At 41.3% G+C, this 21,562-nt stretch overlaps 1 protein-coding gene and 1 non-coding gene across 3 annotated transcripts in view; one reads left to right on the forward strand and one right to left on the reverse strand.

The window, feature by feature from the left end:
• The window catches only part of LOC105105175 (uncharacterized), a 113,258-nt gene extending 107,903 nt beyond the window's left edge, over positions 1–5,355 (forward strand). Inside the window, exons 10-14 of one of the 2 annotated variants that reach the window (XR_010379218.1) lie at positions 567–773; positions 3,854–4,149; positions 4,281–4,445; positions 4,567–4,753; positions 4,951–5,355. This is a non-coding gene — a transcript (uncharacterized LOC105105175). Of the gene's footprint in view, positions 1–566; positions 774–1,110; positions 2,195–3,853; positions 4,150–4,280; positions 4,446–4,566; positions 4,754–4,950 lie in introns of those variants that run through there. The other variant, XR_010379221.1, reaches the window with a different exon arrangement.
• The window catches only part of CLCN3 (chloride voltage-gated channel 3), a 41,740-nt gene extending 20,764 nt beyond the window's left edge, over positions 1–20,976 (reverse strand). Inside the window, 8 exon segments of the mRNA XM_064482519.1 lie at positions 558–635; positions 2,621–2,752; positions 2,754–2,831; positions 3,956–4,082; positions 5,056–5,239; positions 6,500–6,596; positions 9,377–9,537; positions 20,835–20,976. Of these exon segments, the coding sequence (XP_064338589.1) occupies positions 558–635; positions 2,621–2,752; positions 2,754–2,831; positions 3,956–4,082; positions 5,056–5,239; positions 6,500–6,596; positions 9,377–9,537; positions 20,835–20,916 (939 nt within the window). The 5' untranslated portion in view covers positions 20,917–20,976.
• Between the last annotated feature and the right edge of the window lie 586 nt (positions 20,977–21,562).

Here is a 21,562-nt window from a genome sequence, read left to right on the forward strand (position 1 = left end):
ACCCAGAGAGAAAAGTACATTTTAAGCCATTCCTAGATCACATTTTTTTTCTTAGTCACATTTTTGTACAAAGGTGTAAAAAGTCTTAAGCACCAATTAGAAAATAAAAGATATTCCACACAAGTGACTAAAATTATTTTCTTAAAATCAGTAACTGCAACAGAAATAATCACACAAGAAAAACTTTAAAAAATGACTTAGAAACTGATTAAAAATTTTAAAATAAAAACAATCCTGTAAGTTAGCCAATAAGGATTGTTTTAAATATTTTCCATTAAGTCAAATTCACTTCTGCCTACTTTTAATTATGTCAACAATGGTAAACTTTAAATAAATACTGACACTTATATATCAATAATAGTTTAAAAAAACTTCTCTCAAGTAAAGAACATATATATTACTTTTATGTAAGAATGAGTGAAAAATAACTATGAAAAGAAATTTGAAAACTTAAAAACAAAGTCTGTGTCTATGACACGAGCTGTAACACTGGAAAGTGTGCCACAGGATGTCTGTAACAGTAACTACACAGAATTTTAATTGCTGGTTTAATTTACCTCCTCCAGGCTAAAAAGAACTCTGATCCATGCACCAAAAGGTACAGAAACACCTGCAGCCGAGGCAGCGGACAGCACCTGAAAGAGGACGTGGCCTATTTCACAAGTGCTGACAGACTCACGTGCACCAGGCCACACTCCACGTGTCACTCAAACTCTCTAAACGCCGCTTCTGAATTTGACTCGCATGTCTTCCTTTTCCCTCCTGACCCAAAGGTAAATACTTCTTCTAGTAAGATTATTTTTCCTCCTCTGCTTTAATTGAAAGGTCATTCATGTATTCAATATTCAGTTAAACATCGGTGGGAGATACACCAGTGTAAATAAGATGGAAAGAAGAAAAGGCAATGGACGCAGACAATCAAGATGTTTACTTGTGAAGACCGTGGAGAAAGCATAACTGGGGCGGGGAGGGGATATGTTTATTTTTAAAGAGGGTATCAGTTCTTCAGTTTCCAGAGCTAACCACTCCATCGCTAATAATTACTCTACTCCTAACCCTAGTAAAATATACAGGGGACCTGAAATCTCCTGAGTTTCCCTACATTTTCAGCACCCCAGTCCTCTGAAGAGACCGCTATCTCAAGCACGGAAAAGCCTCACCTGAATGAGGAACTACCGCCACGCCCGGGCACAGTCCCACCACCCAGAAGCCCTCCGAGCCAGTCACAGGAAGAAAGACCCAGCACCCCGGGTCCTGTCTCCAGCTCCCTCATCCACCATGGGCAGCTGCCCACCTCCCACTAGTGGGAAGCCAAATACACACAAAAATTCACTGGGCATCTATTTGCCATGACTCTTCTAAGAGTTTACTCCTGTGACTACTTCACTCCAGTAAATATTTGAGGCTACCAAAGCATTTCCTCAATTGGTGAATTTTTACACCTCTGAAAGAGAAATTAGAAATAAATAAAATTAAACTGTAAATGTTAAGAGCATGAACTCCACAATCAGGCTGCTGTTTGGTAAATTAAAAATGAACGAAGCCTTGTTGTAATTAAATTGCACCTGGCTGGAGAGGGCACACTGGGAGTGCTCCTCTGGGAGAGCCAGGAGAACAAAGGTAACTTAATATTGTTTCTTTCCCTCAGAACTGCATACAACACATTTAACTGAATCCTCTGATTCTACATTTAACACAATAGAATTTTACAATCAAGCCGACATCCACATACCTATAACTCACACACTTTCAATCCATTTCATAAGTATCTAACAACCATTTAATTTAAAAATGTTAAGTGGGCAGAAGAAGAAAGCAAAATATGAAGCCTAAATGCTTCCAACTAATGTGTAAAGTCTAGTCATTTACATACCAAGGCAACAGAATAAAGTTAATGTCATAAACATTACTAATCATCACAGTGTGTACATTAAAATCTAGACAAATTTAACTTCTGTATTTTCTGATAAATTATTTTTGTGCTTACAATAAATAAATAAAAATTAAAATCTTTTACCCCCAAAATGTCAAGGTACAATAGCAAGTAAAGGAACTGAACCAGGTAGACACATGCTGGAGGACCGCCTTAGCCACCAACTTGCCACATTAGAGCCAGGACAGTTTTAGGTGTGGTTCTGAACACACACACACACACACACACCCACACACACACACACACCCACCCACCCACCCACCCACCCACCCCTGGAGAAGGAGGAGGAGGGGGCGGGGGGAAACAGTGGGTGAGACTCCCCAGTCTGGGAGAAGCAGGAGCGAATCAGCGGCACACGTCACATTTCAGAGCAGGGGAGGCGTGAGGCAGAGCAGAAGCAAAGGGAAAGACTTCTGTGAAATTCAACTGCGACCAATGGACACCTGCCGTCTGCCTAAAACTTTCCTAAAATACAGGAGCAAATGAGCAGCACTGGGGACGGACTGCAGAAAGATGCTAGAGATGACTTAAAAAAGAAAAAAGAAGCACAAACGATTCTCAAATTAAACTTTAAACCTGAATACAGAATTTATCCAAGAAGGAAAGAATGAAACATGATCTTTACACTAGGAAATTCTTCGCTGATGTAAGTCTATGTAACAGATATTTATTTGCCAAGACACTTACCTCCCTTTCCTTAGCTTCGTTTGTGCTGTACTTTGGAAAGAGGTAGGAAAAGAGATTTCCGCAGCAACGGGCAACATGCACCAGGGATCCTTCTTTTCCTAAACTCAAACCCGAGGCCACAGCCAGTACTAACTAACATGATGGTTTTAATCATTAAAGTCCATTTTCCCAAGTAACCTCTGATGATGAATCCACTCAGAATAGTTGTAATCTACAAAGGAAGGATCAAGGCAGCTTAATTTCCTTTAAGAAACATAAGAACTTAAGTTATTCTCTTGTCTTACTCATCTTGCAAATTCTGGCACAGATGGAACAACTCATAATGCATTTTTCAGAAGCTTGAACAACTACACTATATAGAACAAATCTGCATGGTACTCTAATCCTCTCCCCAAGCAAGGAGAGAGGGCAACCCTATCTCATGAACAAAACTAAAATGCCAGGCCATGTTAAGGGGATACAGGGTTTAACACAAGGGACATAATTACAGAACCAGCAAAAGGTAAATCTGAATATTTCTGTTGAACTGAGCATAATATAGTTTGATACATTTTAGACATTGTGTGTCAGAAATAAAAGATATTATGCCTTCTCAGAATATTGTAATTATGTGTAATATTTTCCTGCATCAAGAAGGATGAGTGACAACTGCTAAATCCTACATGCTATTGCTCCTTATTAAACTTAAAAAAAAAAGATAGTCTTAATATAGCCTTAAAAATCACTAAAATTGTTTTTAACAGACATGCACTAGAAAAAGCTAGTAACTTGTTTAAGACAGAAAAATAAAAAGAAGAAAAGAAATGAGTTCACATCATAGTTAATCCTAAATACCTTCTTAACTTACTATCAATAAAAAACAAAATCCAAAATTTCATACTACTGACCACTTATGATCATTTATTTTAAAGTATAAACCAGTTATAAGTATCATCTTCCAATTTCAAGGATTATTAACTTATCTAATTAAAAGATAGTTACAAAAAGAGGATGAATGTGTTCAAACTCAGTTCCTAAAAGCAAAACATCAACTCATTCATCAAAGAACTTTAGGCTGCAAGGTATTTTGCAGGTTCTTGGTGTTTAACTGAGTCTCTTGGGATATTTATTTAGTCATATGCTGAATTAGTGGTGACAAAAAAAAAATCAACCTCCACAGAAATGGGGAAGAATTTCTTTCAGCAATATCTACCATCAGCTTACATTTTTAAAATTTTCTTTTTCATATTCCAGACAAATCACTCCCCCAGAAAAGCCACTACCTTTTACCCCACAGGCAAGAAGCAAGTGTCACAATTACTCAATGTTAATGACACTGAACACTGCACGGCTTACCCCTGGAATCCCAGAGCCACAGGCATACGGAGCACACACCTTTACCAGGGAGACGGGGAGGAAGGTGAAACTCAAGGTCCAGAAGACATGCATTATGTAGTTCATGATATACGAACTAGGACCCCGAAAAGCAACACGATGAACTTCATGGACCGGCACTGCTCACACAAGCACCTGCCACCTAAGCAGCTCAGGTAAAACCTGTGAAAGTCTCCCGGTCACTCCCACGATAATGAAAGCTTTATTTGAACGAAATACTTACATGGAATCCAAAAACATATTTGTTATCATACCAAGGAAACAATCTACTTAATATTTCTCTTAGCTTTTTCCTGATCCCTAAAGCCTTGTTGCCAAGACTCTCGCCTCACTTCAATCCCTACCCACCCACAAACCACTTTCCAGAAACTGTCACTCTCAGCCTTCATGTTGCTGCAGTTCTGCTGAGGATGGAGTGAGAAACAGCAACTGCCCATCTCACCAGCAGGAGGTACATTCTTTTTGGCTCTAAAATTCAGCTGTGACAAAATTTTAAACACACATCCATATCAGATCATACAACTATATTTATATTATATAATATTCTAGCCTCAAACTGTTCTTCCCTATAGAACATCAACAGTAGGAAGACAGCCATCCAAATACTGCAGTGCCACGAAGACAAACCCAGAGGTTTCTGCCAGGTATCTCCAGTCAGGAGGCTACGTTAACTAAAACTTCTGGTAATTCACACTTCCCAAACAACCGTGATGGAATACATGACCCAGCTGCAATGAGCTGGCTCCACGTGGACTTTCTGTGAGTACACGGACCCTCCTGCACGTCTTTTCCACGACAGGAAATACATCTTATACCATAACGCAGCAGACCTGGGAGAGCGCGGTTAGCTAGCAGGCGCTTCTGGGAGCACACGCACATATTTCACTTGCTGCCCTGTACTCGCATATTTTCCGTTCTATCCCAACACACGTTTTCCTTTTCACTCTGTAATGCAGCTGCAGGCATCTCACACGTGATGAATTCTGTAACTGCGTGCACTGGGGACTCACTTCACTGTGTCGACAACTAATGCACCTGGAGACAGAGCGCGCCTCACCCCCGCCTGGCCGATGCCCAGCTCAGCCCACGTTGCCCACTGCAGACACCTGTCCCTCTCCTTGAACGCCATCTCGTTGGACCCCCAGCAGCACTGCTCATGGCTGTACCACGGTGCACTGAGGCACACGCCCTCCTTGAGGTGGGTCATCCAGTCAGCAGCGATGTCTATCAGCCCAGCCAGCGCCCCTGGGGAGAGGGGGCAGACGCAGGGGTCAGGCCCTTTGCAGGGAGTCAAGAACGACCAGGTTAAAGGGGTCCAAGAAAGCTGGGGACCCTTTATGAATAAAGGGCTGTGAAAGGAACACTACAAATTTAAGAATTCCTAATCTTTGTTATAAATAAGTTTATATATATATTACCTTGTTAAAACTGTAAATAACTCATCTTTAAAATTGTTATTTCTTTGTTTGAAATTAAAACCAATTACATCATTCAAATTCATGATTATTTTAAACCTGTGTCTGAAAGATACTAAAACATCTTCCAAAGATGGCCACCTGGCAGGAAGGTCTCAACTTCGCTGGTGAAGTCAGAGTTTTTACTAGTGTGTTTCAGAAACCCAGTACAGATTGACAGATGATGTCAGTCTCATTAAAATGTAATGTCCATTAGAAATAACTCGTGGAACTCACGGCAGTAATGACTTATTGTGACAGATGATCAGTTTTCTTCTTCTAACAGAAAGCCAAATATACCAAGATCATTTTATGAATACAAGAATACACAGATCTGTGGTCAAAATCTAGGTCCTTCTCATGTGAAAAGATCAATGGGTCAGACAGGTGGTGGCCATCGCGACCCCAGTGCTTCTCTACTCGCCGCACAGGTTTCACTTCCCTCGAGTTCTGCACGTCATCTCCCCTGGTGGAGCTGAAGGTCATGAACACCATCAAAGCTTCAAGTGTGTTTTCAGAACTTCACCTGCCATCACATCCCCCACAGAGAGCCTTGGCGGGCGCTCTGCAGCGCGGAGGTCAGAGCATGGGCCCCTCCAGCCCCACGACCTCAGTCTGGTTACACACCCTCTCCGTGCTCAGTCCCCTCACTGCCAGACTGAGCCCAGGGGACGGCCATGAGCTTTACATGCACGGAGAGCTCTGGAGCACTGCATGAGGACCGGGAAGCACCCAGCATGCACTAGCTATTTATTATGCTGTTCACACTGAAAGTACTTTGCACTGATCATCTGGTCCCAATCACTGACCTTACAGGTAAAGAAACTGAGGGAGAAAGAGCAACCGAGCTGGCCGGACACATAAGGGACGCGGCCGAGACTGGGAGTCTGGAGCCTCCTGCCACTTAGGATTATGTTTAAGAATGTGTGTTGAAGAAACAAAACACATGCTTTTAAAAATCCACAAGTACTTGAAAAAACTGCAGTTAGAAAGGGAGAACTACTTACTGTCTTGTTAAACAAAAAAGAATTGCATTAAAAAGTTCCTTTACCTGATGCCAGTCCCATTAGTGTCACCATGAGCCACCCTGACCACGCGTCACACAAGCTCTTCATTATCTCCCATGCTCATTCTTTCTTTTTGCTGATCTGAAATTGGAAATGTTTACGTTTCATTTTTCAGGCTATGAATAGAAACCACAATTCTAGAATCTAACAACCGTCTCAATTACTACACATGGAACAGCACTTTCTAAACTAAATAATGGGACAGGCGAGTCTGGGGCAGAATCAGTGTCAAACAGCTGCTACACCTGCAAACCAGGCAAGCACCCACCCAGAGACCTGCATCTGTAACAAGAACCTCAGAACTCGAGAGCAAGGGGTCCACAAACCACATCAAGTCCCCTGGTAGGAAGAGCTGAGTCCAGGTTTGGTGCAGGAACCAGGCAGGCTGAGTCTTCCCCAGAATATATCAAAGTCCACTAAGCCTGTGTCAAAGGACATGGCACCAACCCAAACAAGCTTCCCCCAGTCAAAGCTGGAACACTGTGGGCATCACAAAGAACAAGCTGTGCTGGTCACACCACCTCAAATGTGATTAAGCACACGAGCACGTGAAGACGCAGAAGCAAGACCCTCCCAGGCCCACCTGGTGGCTGCTTGGGAGCCGCGTGGTTTCACACTTCCTCCCTCCCTCCTGTGCAGTTCAAACCTGAGGGAACCCCACTATCGGGTGAGGGAAAGGCTCTCTCTATGGAAATAGTCAAGCTAGTAAATAAAACAGGAATGAGAATTAGATTACAGCATTGCTCAAGATACTGAAATAAATATTTGAAATGATACAATGTTGATCTGCCTCAAAGTAACCGGGGTAGGAGGACTACAGGTTAGGCAGGAACAAGCACTGAGAAAGTTTTTTCTTTTAATTCGATGTTTTAAGAACAACAGTAAGAACAGCTCCGTGTAGAACTTCCCAGCTTCCCAAGGGTTTAGGCTGATACAAGCACACACTAAAGGGCTGAAAATGGTATCTGACCTCCCTAGGGAGAGAGGGGACGCATGTGAAGAGCTGGGACGCTCACTGACTGCTTCACGTATGGTGATGTTACTTGCAGTGTTTTCCAGGGCCGTGGACTACCTACATAATCAGAGAAAAAAGGGACGTGCTGTGGTTTCTTTTAGTTTCAATTTTCACTAAAATTTTCTGAACACGGTGTCTTATGGACCCTCTCACACCCTCACTTTAGAACACAGTTAGACCCTCCCTGATGTGCCCATGACTCTCGTTTCATCCTCCCAAGTACAATTGCGCTCACCTACCAATCACACAAGACACGGGGCGTGCGGTGTCTGATTCAGGCACGCTGGACTGACAGTGGCTCTCATGGCTACAAAATCATCCACCAAAGTTCAAGGGATTTTAATGTAACAGAAGACAAAAAGTTCCCTGATTCAGTCTCACATCACACTGCAACTAACCTTTAAGAAACTATCACCTGTCAGCGTGGTGCAGGGTCAGACGAGAATATCCACAAAGATCTAAAAAGGTTATTAAAACACTCTTGGCTTTTCTAACCACACGCTGTGTGAGGCTGGATTCTCTTCATAGATGAGAACCCAGCAGTTTTAAGTAAACCAGACGATAATGAATGAGATTATAAAAATGTAACACAATGTTATTCCCTCATTAAATATTCTGTATTTTGGAAAATGTAGTTATTTTCATAAAACTTTTTTTTATAATTTCATTCTCTTTATACATTATTATTGGGGGAGGAATTAGTTTATCATTTATTTATTTTTAATGGTGATACTGAGAACTGAACCCAGGACCTTGTGCATGGTAAGCACACACTCTGCTTCTGAGCTATACCCTCCCTCCTTATAAAAATGTTTTTTATGCTAACATGTAATGGGTTTGTCAGTTATTTTTTTAAATGAATTAATATTCTTTTACATTTCTCAGTTTTAGTATCTAATATGATAAATACCTATTAATATAGCCACATAAACAAAAGCTCAGGCATCAACAATTGTCTAGAGTTTCAAGAGGACCTGAGATGAGAAGGTTTGAGAACTGCTAGTCTAGAACACTGACTGCATGTATTACGTCCTATTTTCAGTTATACCTATTTAAAATGTTTCCAGAAAAGGTAAATGTTGACTGCTGAATCTCAGAAGCAGTACTTTTCATAAACAATATAATCTAATTTCAATCTCAGGTTTCATACACGTGTACATTAATATGAAAGGTTATGACTAATTTGCACAAGTAGTTATTTACAAGTAAATTTCAGAGCTTAAATTTGTAGTCTTTTGGAATTTGGAATTTTATTTTCAAAAATTTTTTTTCCCCTTTCAAAATTTGTTTTTGTAAGCCTCTATCAACAACAAAAAAGAACACCTAAGTTGTAGTTTTTAGTGAAAGCCACTTTTTTAAATTAGTGATTCACTACAACATTCAACATGCCCTACACAGGACTCAATTTGAGACATACTCAGAATTTAAAACCATGGAAGCAGGTAAGAGGAAGCAAACCCCACACCACAAAAGCCTCCTCCTCTAACAGCTGGAACCATGGCTGCAGCCTCCGCGCTGCTCCAAGCCAAGCACTATGCTGACCTCCAGGTCGGAACTTGGCCTGATCCTCCCCCAGCTCACATGCCACGGTTCCCCTCCCTCCCTATTTTGTCTCATGACACTTCGATTCTAAGCTACTTCAAATCCTTTCCAGAAAGACAGGGGATATTAAAAAAACTTCTTAAAAAATTCACATAGAGGAAAAAAGTATTACTTATAAAATGAAGAAATTTACTTACATCTACTTATAATGTGTAACATATTCTGGCAAGCTGAGGCCACTGGCAGAAAGTCATTATGAAACGATCTAATTATGCACTGTTACTTTAAAAGCTCCTGGAAACGCTCACCCGCTGTGCCTCTCTCAGCCCTTACACTTCTCCCACACCCAGTCGATGGTGTGGGAAGTCATCCTACATGCAGACACCCGGATCGGCTCATCCAAGAGGTCCAGCAAGTGCGTGGAGCCACTGATGCTGCCTCCGTTGGTCATGGTGTAATGAGTCCCTAAGGAGCAAAACAGGAACAAGGAGCCTGTTTTATGAGGGACAATGGTGAACTATGCGACCTTCTTAGCAGCTCATTAGTGATTCATAAAGAAACAGTATCACTTGAAATAACTGCAATAAAATAGAGGAAGGAAAGCATTAAGAAAATGGAAATAAAGCAGAAAGACTATGGCCTATCCTTTCAAACTCTTGCTGGAGAATCAAACACGCCTGCCTAACAGTCACCGTACACTCTGGGGGAGGGAACTCTGCTGAACTTACTGTTTACTGTTGATTACGGCACAGACTCTGCAAAGTTAGTTAGATAATGACTTATAGGAGATTGGTAAATCAAAAGTTATGACTGTCATCTAGTAAGAATGTAAATGATTTCTGTCTAGTAGAAAAGAGAATCCCCAGCTGCAGTGCTGGTCCTGCTGTTTGACTGCGACCTGTAACAAAGTCCATCCCTCCACGCACTACCTGTGTCCGGGAGCCTCGCGCATCCTCCTCTGAATCAGCTCCTCATCCAGCTGGTCCCCTCACCAGAGTTACAGAAATCTTTGACAAGTGTCCACCCTATACCTTATAAGAGTGTAACAGATTTGAAGCTACAAGGAAGGAGACTGAAAGACAATTCACAATAAAGAAATGAAGTGGCTCTTAAACTTGAAAAGAAGTTCAGTCTAACACAAAAAAATGAAACAGAGAGAGGGGAGGGTACAGCCCAGTGGTAGAGTGTGTGCTTAGCATGCTCAAGGTCCTGGGTTCAATCCCCAGTACCTCCATTAAAAAATAAACAAACAAACCTAATTATTCTCCCCCAAAAAATAAAATAAAAAGTAGAGGTGCATTTAAAAAAAAAAAAGAAGAAACACAGATCAAATCTATGATTTCATTTTCTTCTATCAGATTAGTAAAGATAAAAACAGTTAGCTAATGCACTGAGTTGGCAAAGTTATGCAGAAAAGGGCCCCTGGCACAAAAATCATTAGTTCCAATATAAAATGGTATAACCTCTTTGGGAAGGCAAAGCTACACAGATGCCCTCCAACCCAGCAAGCACACCTCCAGAATTTTTCGGCACTTAAACCTGCATAAATCCATAAATTATGCACAGGGGCAGGACACCTTCCCAGTGCTCTAGAAAGCAAGCACAATGAAGGCCAAAGCGCTTATGATCTGAAAGAGGGGTTGGCAAAGGAGCTGGGGCATAAGCATGTGAGATTCTGGAGGCTGTACAGTCATTAACGACTCAACTCTGCCACAGAAGCACTGAAGAGGTCATGGACAACACATAAATGAACGGATATGGCTGTTTCAATCATCACACTTTATTTATGACACACGTGAGAGCAAGGTGTGGCTCGACCCCAGACCTGCAGTCTCCACAGCACAAGCCAAAGTCACCTGAAGACACTTACCAAGAACTTTCTATGTAAGTGGCACTCTTCTAGATAGTACAGGAGATACAAAGGTAACAAAAATATCATCCCTTTTAAGGTACAAGTTGGGGATTCCCAATTCAAAATATACTTTAAAACCAAGTTCTAATATCAAAGCACTATAAAATCAATTTTAGTTGCGTTACCTATTTTTAATTTGTTATAAGGAAATCTTAAGACTGAAGTATTTATAATTAGGTGGGATTAGTCTAAGAAAACTTCTTTAAGAATGTAAATTTTAAATTGTAATTTGAAACCATCATGCTACGGTTTCACAATAATTACAGCTAAATATTTGATGTTAGATATGTTTATACCTATTTCTGAAAAAAGAAACATGTATATGATATGAATACTGACTGTGAAAGCTTATATTACACCATTAGGAAAGAGTTTGAAGGACAAAAACCAGCCTAGCTAAGAAACATTTACCCTAACCCAAGATTGAAAATTATCAAACTTGAGTATTCCACTGCTAGTGGAAGTAAAGACTGATGCAAACATATGGAAGGACAATTTGGAAATATCTATCAAAATATAAAGTTTCCACTTACAGGAATCAATTCTACAAGTGCACAAAGACTTAAAAGTTTTCACTGAAACTTTACTTGTATACTGCAAAAGTCAAACCAACAGAAATGTCCCATTCATAGGTAATTAAATGAATGATGGACATCTGTGCAATGGAATACAATGCAGCATTTAAAAAGGATGTAGCCCAACATATGATCTAGCAATCCCACTCCTGGGTGTATATCCAAAGAAAACCCCAATTCAGAAAGATACATGCACCCCAATGTTCATAGCAGCACTGTTCACAACTGCCAAGACATGGAAGCAACCTAAATGTCCACTGACAGATGACTGGATAAAGAAGCTGTGGTACACACACACACACACACACACACACACACACAAACACAAACAATGGAATATTACTCAGCCATAAAAAAGAATGAAATAATGCCATTTGCAGCAACATGGATGGACTGAGAGATTATCATACTAAGTGAAGTAAGTCAGAGAAAGACAAGTATCATATGATATCACTTACATGTGGAATCTAAAAAAATGACACAAATGAACTTATTCACAAAACAGAACTGTTTCTGCTACCAACTGCCCAGATTCTAGTCCTACCCAGCTAAGTAACTTTGGACAAAGTCATCTTTAAATATTAAGCATCTACAAGGTATATGTTATACCTTATAATAAAGACATATGTATAAGCAAAAAGGCATTCAAAATTTTTCTAAAGCCCTAAAAACTTAGCAAAGCTGGTACATAATTTTTCAAATAGATGATTTTAGCATAAGTGATTAATTACATCTTCATATTCTGTGGCAGTAATACAGTCCTCATGCCAAAAATAAACACCTAGTAGTGTGTCATTTAAATAGAAATGTACTAGTTGATACAGAACATAAGGCATGGCACTCTACTAACATATACACAAGCACTGTAAAAATGAAACCTGTTCTATTTTGTGGCTTCTAAGAGAAGAGCAAAATTCCCAAACTCCTCTTCTACAAGTCTGATGGTTTAAACTGACGTGTGTCCTCTTTTGTTTACCAACAAAGAAACTACTGTAAATGCTGAGCCATTCACAAAATGCTTGTGCGGCAAAGCTGGAATCTGGATTTTCCCCTGCCGCTATCAGAATTGCCTCGATCAGAGCAGAAGACAGTCATGAATCAACTGCAGGAGGTGGAAGGGAGGTACCCAGAGCCACCATGCCAATACGGGGACCAATTCTATGACTGTGCAGGCAGAAGCCAAGTGAACTGCATTGTGGGCTGCAATCTCTCCTTCCTGATCACTCAGAAAGGCAGTGAGAACAGGAATTAATACAGAAAGGTTTACTATTTTAAACAATGAATGCTGCTTCTGCCCACCTGGTAACCCTTTCCCCAAATTTCTGAAACAAGCCAATTATTTTTTGAAAACTTCTAGCAAGCACTGAATGCAGGATGTCAACCAGAGCAATCTTCCCCTCCCCAGCTAAGGAAACAGCATGCTACCGAGGGTAGGCTCATCAATCTCTGCCTCCTGGATATGCAAGCCTCGAGCAGAGTGATACAAAGACAGGGGAAGTCTATTAATCTTAACGACTGATCTTTAAAGGACACAGGACAGTCCCCATTACCTAGATCCCTAGACCTCAGACTGTAAGACAGTGAGATCTCAAAGTAGCAGCACCCAAAATTAAGACAAAAACTTTTCTGGAGGTCTGACTACCAGTTGCCAGTGACCACCCTTCTACTACCTAATGGCTGAAAACAGCATCTAGAAAAGACTAAAGATCACTTTCTTTCCAGAGTGGCCTGGTAGAGAGATTCCATGACCTTAGCACACTCTGAGGTCAGAAAGCCCAGAGTCATGTTCCAGCTGCACTGCGTGCCCGGCTGCAGGCGCAGCACAGACCACTTAGTAACCTCTTACAGGTGCCTGGGTCTTCTCACCTGCTTCCAGAGCCTTCCAGAGCATGGGGCGTGGGCCAGAGGCAGAACATGTAAGATACCTATTAATAACCTCGACAGATAGGAGATCAATAAATGCAAGTTATCGTTTTTGCTTAAATATTTTGGCATTTAATATTTCATCAAGCTGTATTTCATTACTCACATGGTATTAATCTTAACCAAAAGAATAATATGACAAAGAGGAGAAAAAAGTGTTTCACAAATTTAAGCTCTGGGTTCCTCTACAACTGCATACTGAGCAAAAATTCTGTAGATTTTTAACAGATAATCAAGCCTGGTATGGACAGAAAAACAAATTTCTAGAATGCATGTTCAGTGACCAATCTTTCCATGAAGTGGACATCCTATAATTTAAATATCACAACAATACCTCATAGTTCAAGCATGACTAACACTAAAATACCTCAGCCAGGAGGGAAAACTGTCCAGTCAATGAGTTGTAACTGGCCTGCAGCCTTCTTGCAAAAATAACTTTATTGATAAGAGGACTTTTTGCCTTGTTTATTTTTTCCCGACACAAAACTTTGTAAAATTCATGCATACCCATGTAAACACAAATTTATTATTTATTAATATCTATAATCTAAACAAAAAGTTTAAAAATTATCTGTAGGAAAATTAAATTTTATGTTATTATTTAAAGAAATATTTTCACCAGTGGGCAAAGAACAGTCTTTTCAACAAACGATGCTGGGACAATTGGCTCCCTACATGTAGAAGAACGAAGTCAGACCCTACCTACCTCGCACCATACATGAAAGTTAACTCTACACGGGTCACAGACCTCAATGTAAGAGCTGAGACTGTAATGCCTAAAACAGAGGAGCAAATCTTTGTGATCCTGGGTGCAGATAAAACAAGCACAGGTGGCAGAAGAAAACACATAGTAAACCAGATGACATCAGAATCAAACCAACCTTTCCCACTGAGAGGCCAGGCGCTGTGTTGTGACGACAAAACAGCTAACACATCCTGAGCAAGTACGGTGTGCTACACGTGGTTCTCAGCACTTCACAGGTATTAGCTCATTTAACCCCTGCAACAACCCAGGAGACAGGTATTAAGATCTCCATTCTATCAACTAGAAAGATGAGACCCAGAGAGTTACGAGACATGCCCAAGGCCACACAGCTAGGAAGCAGTGGAACAAGGATCCAAACTCAATACTCTGATTCCAGAGATATTTCTTACCACTACACGCTGTATGGCCTAAAATACTGCCTAAAAATAATTCTATGGTTTACTGGCTGGCAGGTTTTAGGACACATAGACACGCCTCTCTCCAAGCAGGCTAGGAACTGTCAGGTGCTACCTCCTCCCAGGATGCACCTAGCACTCAGACTATCAGGACAGCCCAGCTGCCATCAGAGCCCCCTCTGCCTTTGGCTCCAGACAGCCTTCTGCTGCAACAGCTGTCACCAGCGCTGCTCTGGTACCGGCCTCACACCCCATGCCTCAGCAGAGGTCTAGGACAGAACACGCACTCTTTCTGTCCTCAGGTAGACCCAAGTGCCCCTCCAGGTATATACTTAGAAACTGATTTTGAAACTCTTTTGACTGTGGCCCACAGAGCAAGAAACATTTCCCACTGACGCAGTGTACAGATAACACATGTGAGTAAAACCAAAGTTTAGCATATTTAATATCTGGCATATATTCTGATATTTCTACTTTCTATTTCCTTCCTTCCTTTATTTTTTAAAATACTGGTCACAACCCAACATGATGAAACCTGTAATTGGACAAACGTAACTAGAGAAATACAGACATTAGTGAAATTATCTGCTTTCCCATAAATAAAAGCCTTTATATTCCCACCACTAGTCCTCAACATACATTTGCTGAACTGATCTGAAAAAAAAATACTAAACTGTTACACCTAAAACTGAACGAATTCATTAGTAAATTTCACCATCACACACCTTCAGCAGTCTACGCCTCTTCTCAAAGAGGAATGTCCAAACAGTAGTTCTACATGCAAAAGTAGGTATTTATTTGTCTACTGAGACTGCTACTTGTCACCTCCGGGGTCAATCCCAAAAGATGTGACAGCAGTGATCCCTGCCACTTAAGCTTACAGGCAGATGACTATCCTATCACACACACACAAAACATACTTTTTAAAAAAAATTATGAAAGAAGGCAGGCAGAAATCTAAAATTCTACATATTCCCTGACAACCCAGTTTCAGCCGTACATTCGGAGCCAGAAGTCTAGTTCCCAGGGTGTTTTTTCCCACCCTCGGCCACCTTACTGGTAAGAAATGGTCACCCTGGTGAGGGAGTGGAAAGTGAATGTGGTACGCTGACACTGGAAGTTCCAGAATGTCAGCAAACGGCCAAATGAAAGATGAACAAGGTAACACAGAGCCTGTACTCGGCAGGTGGCCAGCTACACGTCTGCTGGGTAAACGAAGGTAATGGAGCATTTGCTCCTTAACTTCATCCCGCCATCCACAGTCATATTTAACTGCCATCTATTTAAACTGCAAAGACTTGGAAAGTAAAGCCAACTGTCAGCAGAAGAAGACTCCTCCTTAGGATGGAGACCCCACAAAAGGTGGGATCTTCCCTGCCAGCTGGAAAGAATTCACAGCTGAAGCAGAGGGACACAGCAAAAGCTGCTTTCTTTCTCAACCTAGGAAACGAGGAAATGGAAGGAAAGTGCTGGAGCAGAGAGAAGGGAAGAAGAGTGCTTGTGTGAGGAAAAGATGCTTGAATGGGGAGCCGGCAGCCAAGCTGGCCGGTGGAGACAGCTCCACCTAGGTCGGGCCATGTGGACTTTTATGGGAGGCTTCTGCCATCATGTCCTCCTTATGGGTGTGATGGAGCCAGTCAGCCCTTGTATGGGCCTTTCTGGTTGTTGCCATGGCAACAGCCAACTGTTGTGGCACTGGTGGGTATGTCATTAACATATTACTACGAGCATATAAGGAGCATATAAGGAGGCCCAAGGTCCACTGGAAGCCAGATCCTGTCATCTTGGGCTCCTATTGTTCTAACCAGTTCTGTTTCTTCTCTCTGAAGCTGCCTCCTGAGACTTAGATAATAGTAACTGGTTTGTAGTCCAGGGAGGGGCAGGGGTTTGACCCTGGAGGCAACAGCTTTGGTAACAAAAAGGAAAGTTGCTTTCAGTCAGAATGCCTGCAACCTGGTGGACCCAGTATGCTACCGCAAGAAACCATCTCCAAAGATTCTGTTCAGCCATGAAAGTTTTAAAGGGAAATGGGGGAGTAATCTCAGTTAATCAATGAGACAGGTGGTCAGAATTGTCATTCCCCCAGTGCCTGTAGGCTTGTCCTAATCAGCTGCTGGAGTCTGCTCTTCTATGACTCAGGGAGGCCTGGGAGATGTCAGCTGTTCTACAAACAAGAGGCAGGGGTTGGGGGGGGAGCCCACAGAGTCCTGCTTGACATCAAAATTCCAAAGTTGACAGAAGATACACAATCAGTAAGTGGCGATGCTGAATCACCCAATTCACTGTCTCCTTCTCCATTCTATTGATACTTGAAAATAAAAGGCTGTATCCATAGGCTGGGGTGATAAAACGGATATTAAGACATCAGCATAACTGAAAACAAGTTCCACGTTTGTTTAGGACCTCTGCATGTAAAATGATTTGTATATCACATAAATTAAAAGATTCATGAAACTTGCTCTTTTAAATGGAGGCAGGAATAAATTGATAGAACTGCAAAAAACTACAAATTAAGCACGTCTATTGAAAAACAGAAACAAAACTGTAAAATACAATTTAAGCCACCAGTCTCCTGTGGTCTTGTATCAGCACAAAACAGAGACTCCAATGCTGGGAAAACAGCCAAAATCCCAAATCTAATCTACATGGCAGGAGATCTGCTCATGTTTTGATACCTTGAAACACAGAGCATTTTAACCACAACAAGCTATGAGATGGTACAAAATTAATCATACTAAGAGTGCCAGTTGTTTTTAATAAATAGAACTAGAGGCAGTAAACGAACCACATTTTACTGAAGATTTTAAATCCATATACTGTGGGCAACGTAAACTTAAACACAGTTTTGTTTTATACTATTTTAGAATACAAAGAGTTTCTGATCTCAAATAATCTCTATTTGTCTTTTTAATTTATAGACACTTTAGATGAAATAATTTGTAAGAAGAGTCTCAGTTTTCTAGTTGACTAAAAGTATAATAAGGACCTGAATCCCAAAATCATTTCACAAAGAATCTATAGGATTGCTTCTGTGGCTATAAGAATATCATTAACACCTAGATTTCCAAATAATGTGCAAAAAATGCTAACTACTGATACTTTAAGGAGGGAATAAAAATGAACAAATTCATCTATTATAACAGGAAGAAAAACCTTTACTTAAATAGATCTCTGAGCTAATGGATGTCAAGAAATGAATTCAGGTAGAAATGTACAAAAAATAAGACTTCAAACTTTATTTCAAAGGAAAGCCACATTTTTCGCGGTTTGAGACTGCTACGAGTCTGGCCTTCAAGTTCCTCTAGGGTCGGGCCTCTTCTCCCCTCCTGAAGCACCCCTTCTACTGACGCGCGGACCAGGGAACAGCACACTAGGCACTCCCTCCCACCAGAGCACGTGCGCTGCTACCCTGTCCACCAGGGATGCCCATCAAACCCCCGTGTGCACGTGGAAACTCCGCCGACTTGGATAACGCTCATTAAAAGGAGACTGATCTCCCCCAACCCCCAAAGTCCCGCAGAACATGCAGCCTATACCATTCACAGGACACATATTAACTTCCTTAGGTTTTGTTTCTTTGTCTTTAAACCCGGGAACCCTTCTAACGCCCCACCAGACTCCACCCCGCAAGCTATTAAAGGGACACAGAGTGCAAAGCAGTGCATCCCCAGGTGAGAGTATGAACCTCCCCATCGCCACAAGCCCTGACTTCTCTGTAACATTTCTTTACCTCAGTCTTGTCAACAGAAAACGGGGACTATAACAGTTCCTACTTCACAATCTGTGACGAGGATTAACGTCTTGTTACACATAAATGAATTCACACACATAAAGCACTTACAACAGCGTCTAAGTACTAGCTGTTGTTAATTTTACTATTACTACCACCATGGGTTCTCCACAGCACCTGACAGTGTCTTTCAGATGCAGGAGCTCAATAAACACTTCCAATGAAACAAGAAATATTTAAATGATGCTGAAGGTCCCCCAAATCAAACCACTCTAAGGGTCTGTTAGAGTCATTCAACCTCCAAGCTACCTAAACGTCATTAACAGGGAAGAAAGTCAGAGCATAAAACTTACAATCTAAATAAACCAAAGGTTTTTATTTTCCCTGATAAAATTGTAAGAGACATTTTATGAAAGAACTTAACTTTCTGTATAGGAAATATACCCCAAAAGATAATAATTTCTAAAATGTCACCTTAATTTCTGATCTACCAGCAATATATTAACAAATTCTAATCTCCGTGCATTTCCAGTGTCTATATTACTCACTTAAATAGGAACCTTCATCATTTACCATCTCACCGTGACAAGTAGCATCAAATTCAGTTTGCTCCACAAAGGTAATCCCTAACTCCAGCACTCAGGGATTCACTAAAGAGTCGTGTTTACTTTGCTGCTATCCTTTACAATTTTATACTTTGATTATCTGCCTCCTCACTCTTTATCAGCCCCAAGAGATGTTTCTAGTCATTCTAATTTTGTCCTCACAGGGAAGCCGACTCCTCTTCTTTATTTATGTTAGCTGCCTGTCTCTACATATCCAGTTCCTTTGTTTTGGGCTGTGGCCACAAAAGGTCATAAACTATGGATAACAAATAACCTCGTATCCATAGATACGAGCATACTACAGTAGAGTCAAGTGAGCCTAATTCCCAGCTTGTTCTGCACCACAAAGACACAATGTTACTTTCAAATAACCCTGGCTTCTGCTGAGTAAGCGCTCATCACAGGATAAGAAACCTACTTAGGCTGCCAAGAGTGGGACTGATTTCCACCTTGAGCAAGATTCCTGAAGGACTATTTATGAAAATATAATAGAAACAAAAAGCTTTTATTTTAGTAATAACCATACCAGTAATCATGCCTACACTCACATAAGCTATGACTTCTTTCCCATGCAGAGGTGGGGTCCATATATAAATTCTGTCCAAGATGGTCAAACTTAACACTAGGAATTTAAACTTCCCAAGCCCAGGTCTTCTGGCTTATTATAAATCAACAAACAAATGTTATAATAGCTCAGAGAAAACACAGTTTAATCACTGATTAGCAAATACTGCGACATTTTAAAGGTCACCATTCATTCACGTAGCTTCCTGTTTAAAGCCTTACCAAAAAAGGAATGATGGGAACAGAGGAAAAAGGAGAGCTTAGGAACACATTTGAACTGGAAAAACAAACAAACCCAACAATTCTGGGTGCTAAGACTATTAAATTTTAATTTCTTTGTGCTTTTAGATATTTCACAAATGCACCAGAATAATTTATATATACATATATGTATTTTACTAAGAAGGTAACTAACAGAAAGCACAACATACATAACATGATCGTCATATATTTTTTCTCAAAATCTGAAAATCAAGCTTTTACTAGCAACAGAATACTACAGGATATGTATAAATAATGTTACCACTGTTCAGAGCCTAATACTGTCTGGTCTGGTAGACACAGTGCAACCGATAAATATTTGTTAGGTATGTTACCATTTCTTAATCCTAATGGAACTTAATGCTTTAAAAAAAAAAGTGTTCTCAGAATACAAATCCTATTTTAAATAAAAGAGGCTAAACACGCTCAGGAAAATCATGACTTCCTTATTTTCTTCATAAATTAAAGTTCGGATTAAACCATAAAATGAGTTTACAATATGCAGGAAATTCAAACTAATGTGGCTCATAAACAAAGTCATCTAGCTAAGAGATTTTTCTTGAGGTTCAATTATCTCTCTAGAACTGTCAGCCTATTTTTAGAATAATCAGTCTAAGAAAAATGAAAAAAAAAAAGGCAGTTTAACATGTAATCAGTTTTGGCAGTGCCTGCCAAACGGTTTACATGTATGCTGGGCGCTTTTCTGGTTTTTACAAACTACTATTATTTTTTCTGACGTGTGAAAATTATCCTCTATGTTTTCATCAAGTAAGTTCTTACGAGATCCCTGTGGCAGGCACTGTAGCTAACCACTTGAACGTGTATAAAATTAAGTGTTACTATAGAAGCGCGCTCATCGTTACCGCCGCCGGAGCGCTCTAGGACGCAGGCAGGGCTGCTCCTGCGCGCCGTCTGCACGGTGCCCGGCAGCGGCGAACCCGCGGCACCTGGACGCGCGCCGGGGGCCGTGACCACCGGCGCCACGGCGGGAGCGCCGGGAACGGGCGGGACGGGGACCGCCGCCCGCTTACCTCGCTTGTGCAGCTCCCGCAGCGGGATGGCGTCTCCTCCCCCGTCGTAGGGCAGGAAGAGTCCCCCGGCGGCGGCGTCCATGGCCGACGCCGGACGAGGCCGGAGCGGCGAGCTCACTGCCGCGCCGCTGCAGCCCCAGGAGCCGCCGTAACGGGCGCGCGGCGCAGCCTCCACCGTGACGTCACCGCGCGCGCCGGTTCCCGGGCGACGGGCGGCTCTCGTCAACCGCTCGTTCCCTTCCTTGGAGGAGCGAGCCAGCAACACGTCCAGGCTGGAGAAGAAAGGCACTTACCGTGCCAAGTACCTTAGCTAGTTATGAAATATGCGCAGAGAGATTTCCTAGGTGGGAGGCTTTCCTCTCTCCCAGCTTCTTCCTTTTCCTACCTCACAAAGATTTTGTTGTGCTCAAAAAAATAAATAAATAAATAAATAAATAAAAAAGCTTTTAGTGAAATGTGTCTCGAGGGGTACTTCAGTTGTCTCTTTGCTAGAAATTTTATAAAATTCAGAAATGAACTCTTTCTAAAGTTTCAAACTGTCATTCCAAAAGGAGGAAAAAAAAAAAAGCGGATGCTCATTGAAGCTGAGTTCAAATTGTCACAGCTGGCTCTCAGAGGATTCCTCTAGGCTAGGAGATTCTCCTTCTGAAATACTATGTTGCCGCAGGGCCACTAAACAAAAATGTGCTATTCATTAGAAGCGATGCCAAAGGACTTTGTAAAATTTG

This window comes from Camelus dromedarius, chromosome 36 (assembly GCF_036321535.1).
Source record: "Camelus dromedarius isolate mCamDro1 chromosome 36, mCamDro1.pat, whole genome shotgun sequence".
Classification (NCBI taxonomy): Eukaryota; Metazoa; Chordata; class Mammalia; order Artiodactyla; family Camelidae; genus Camelus; species Camelus dromedarius.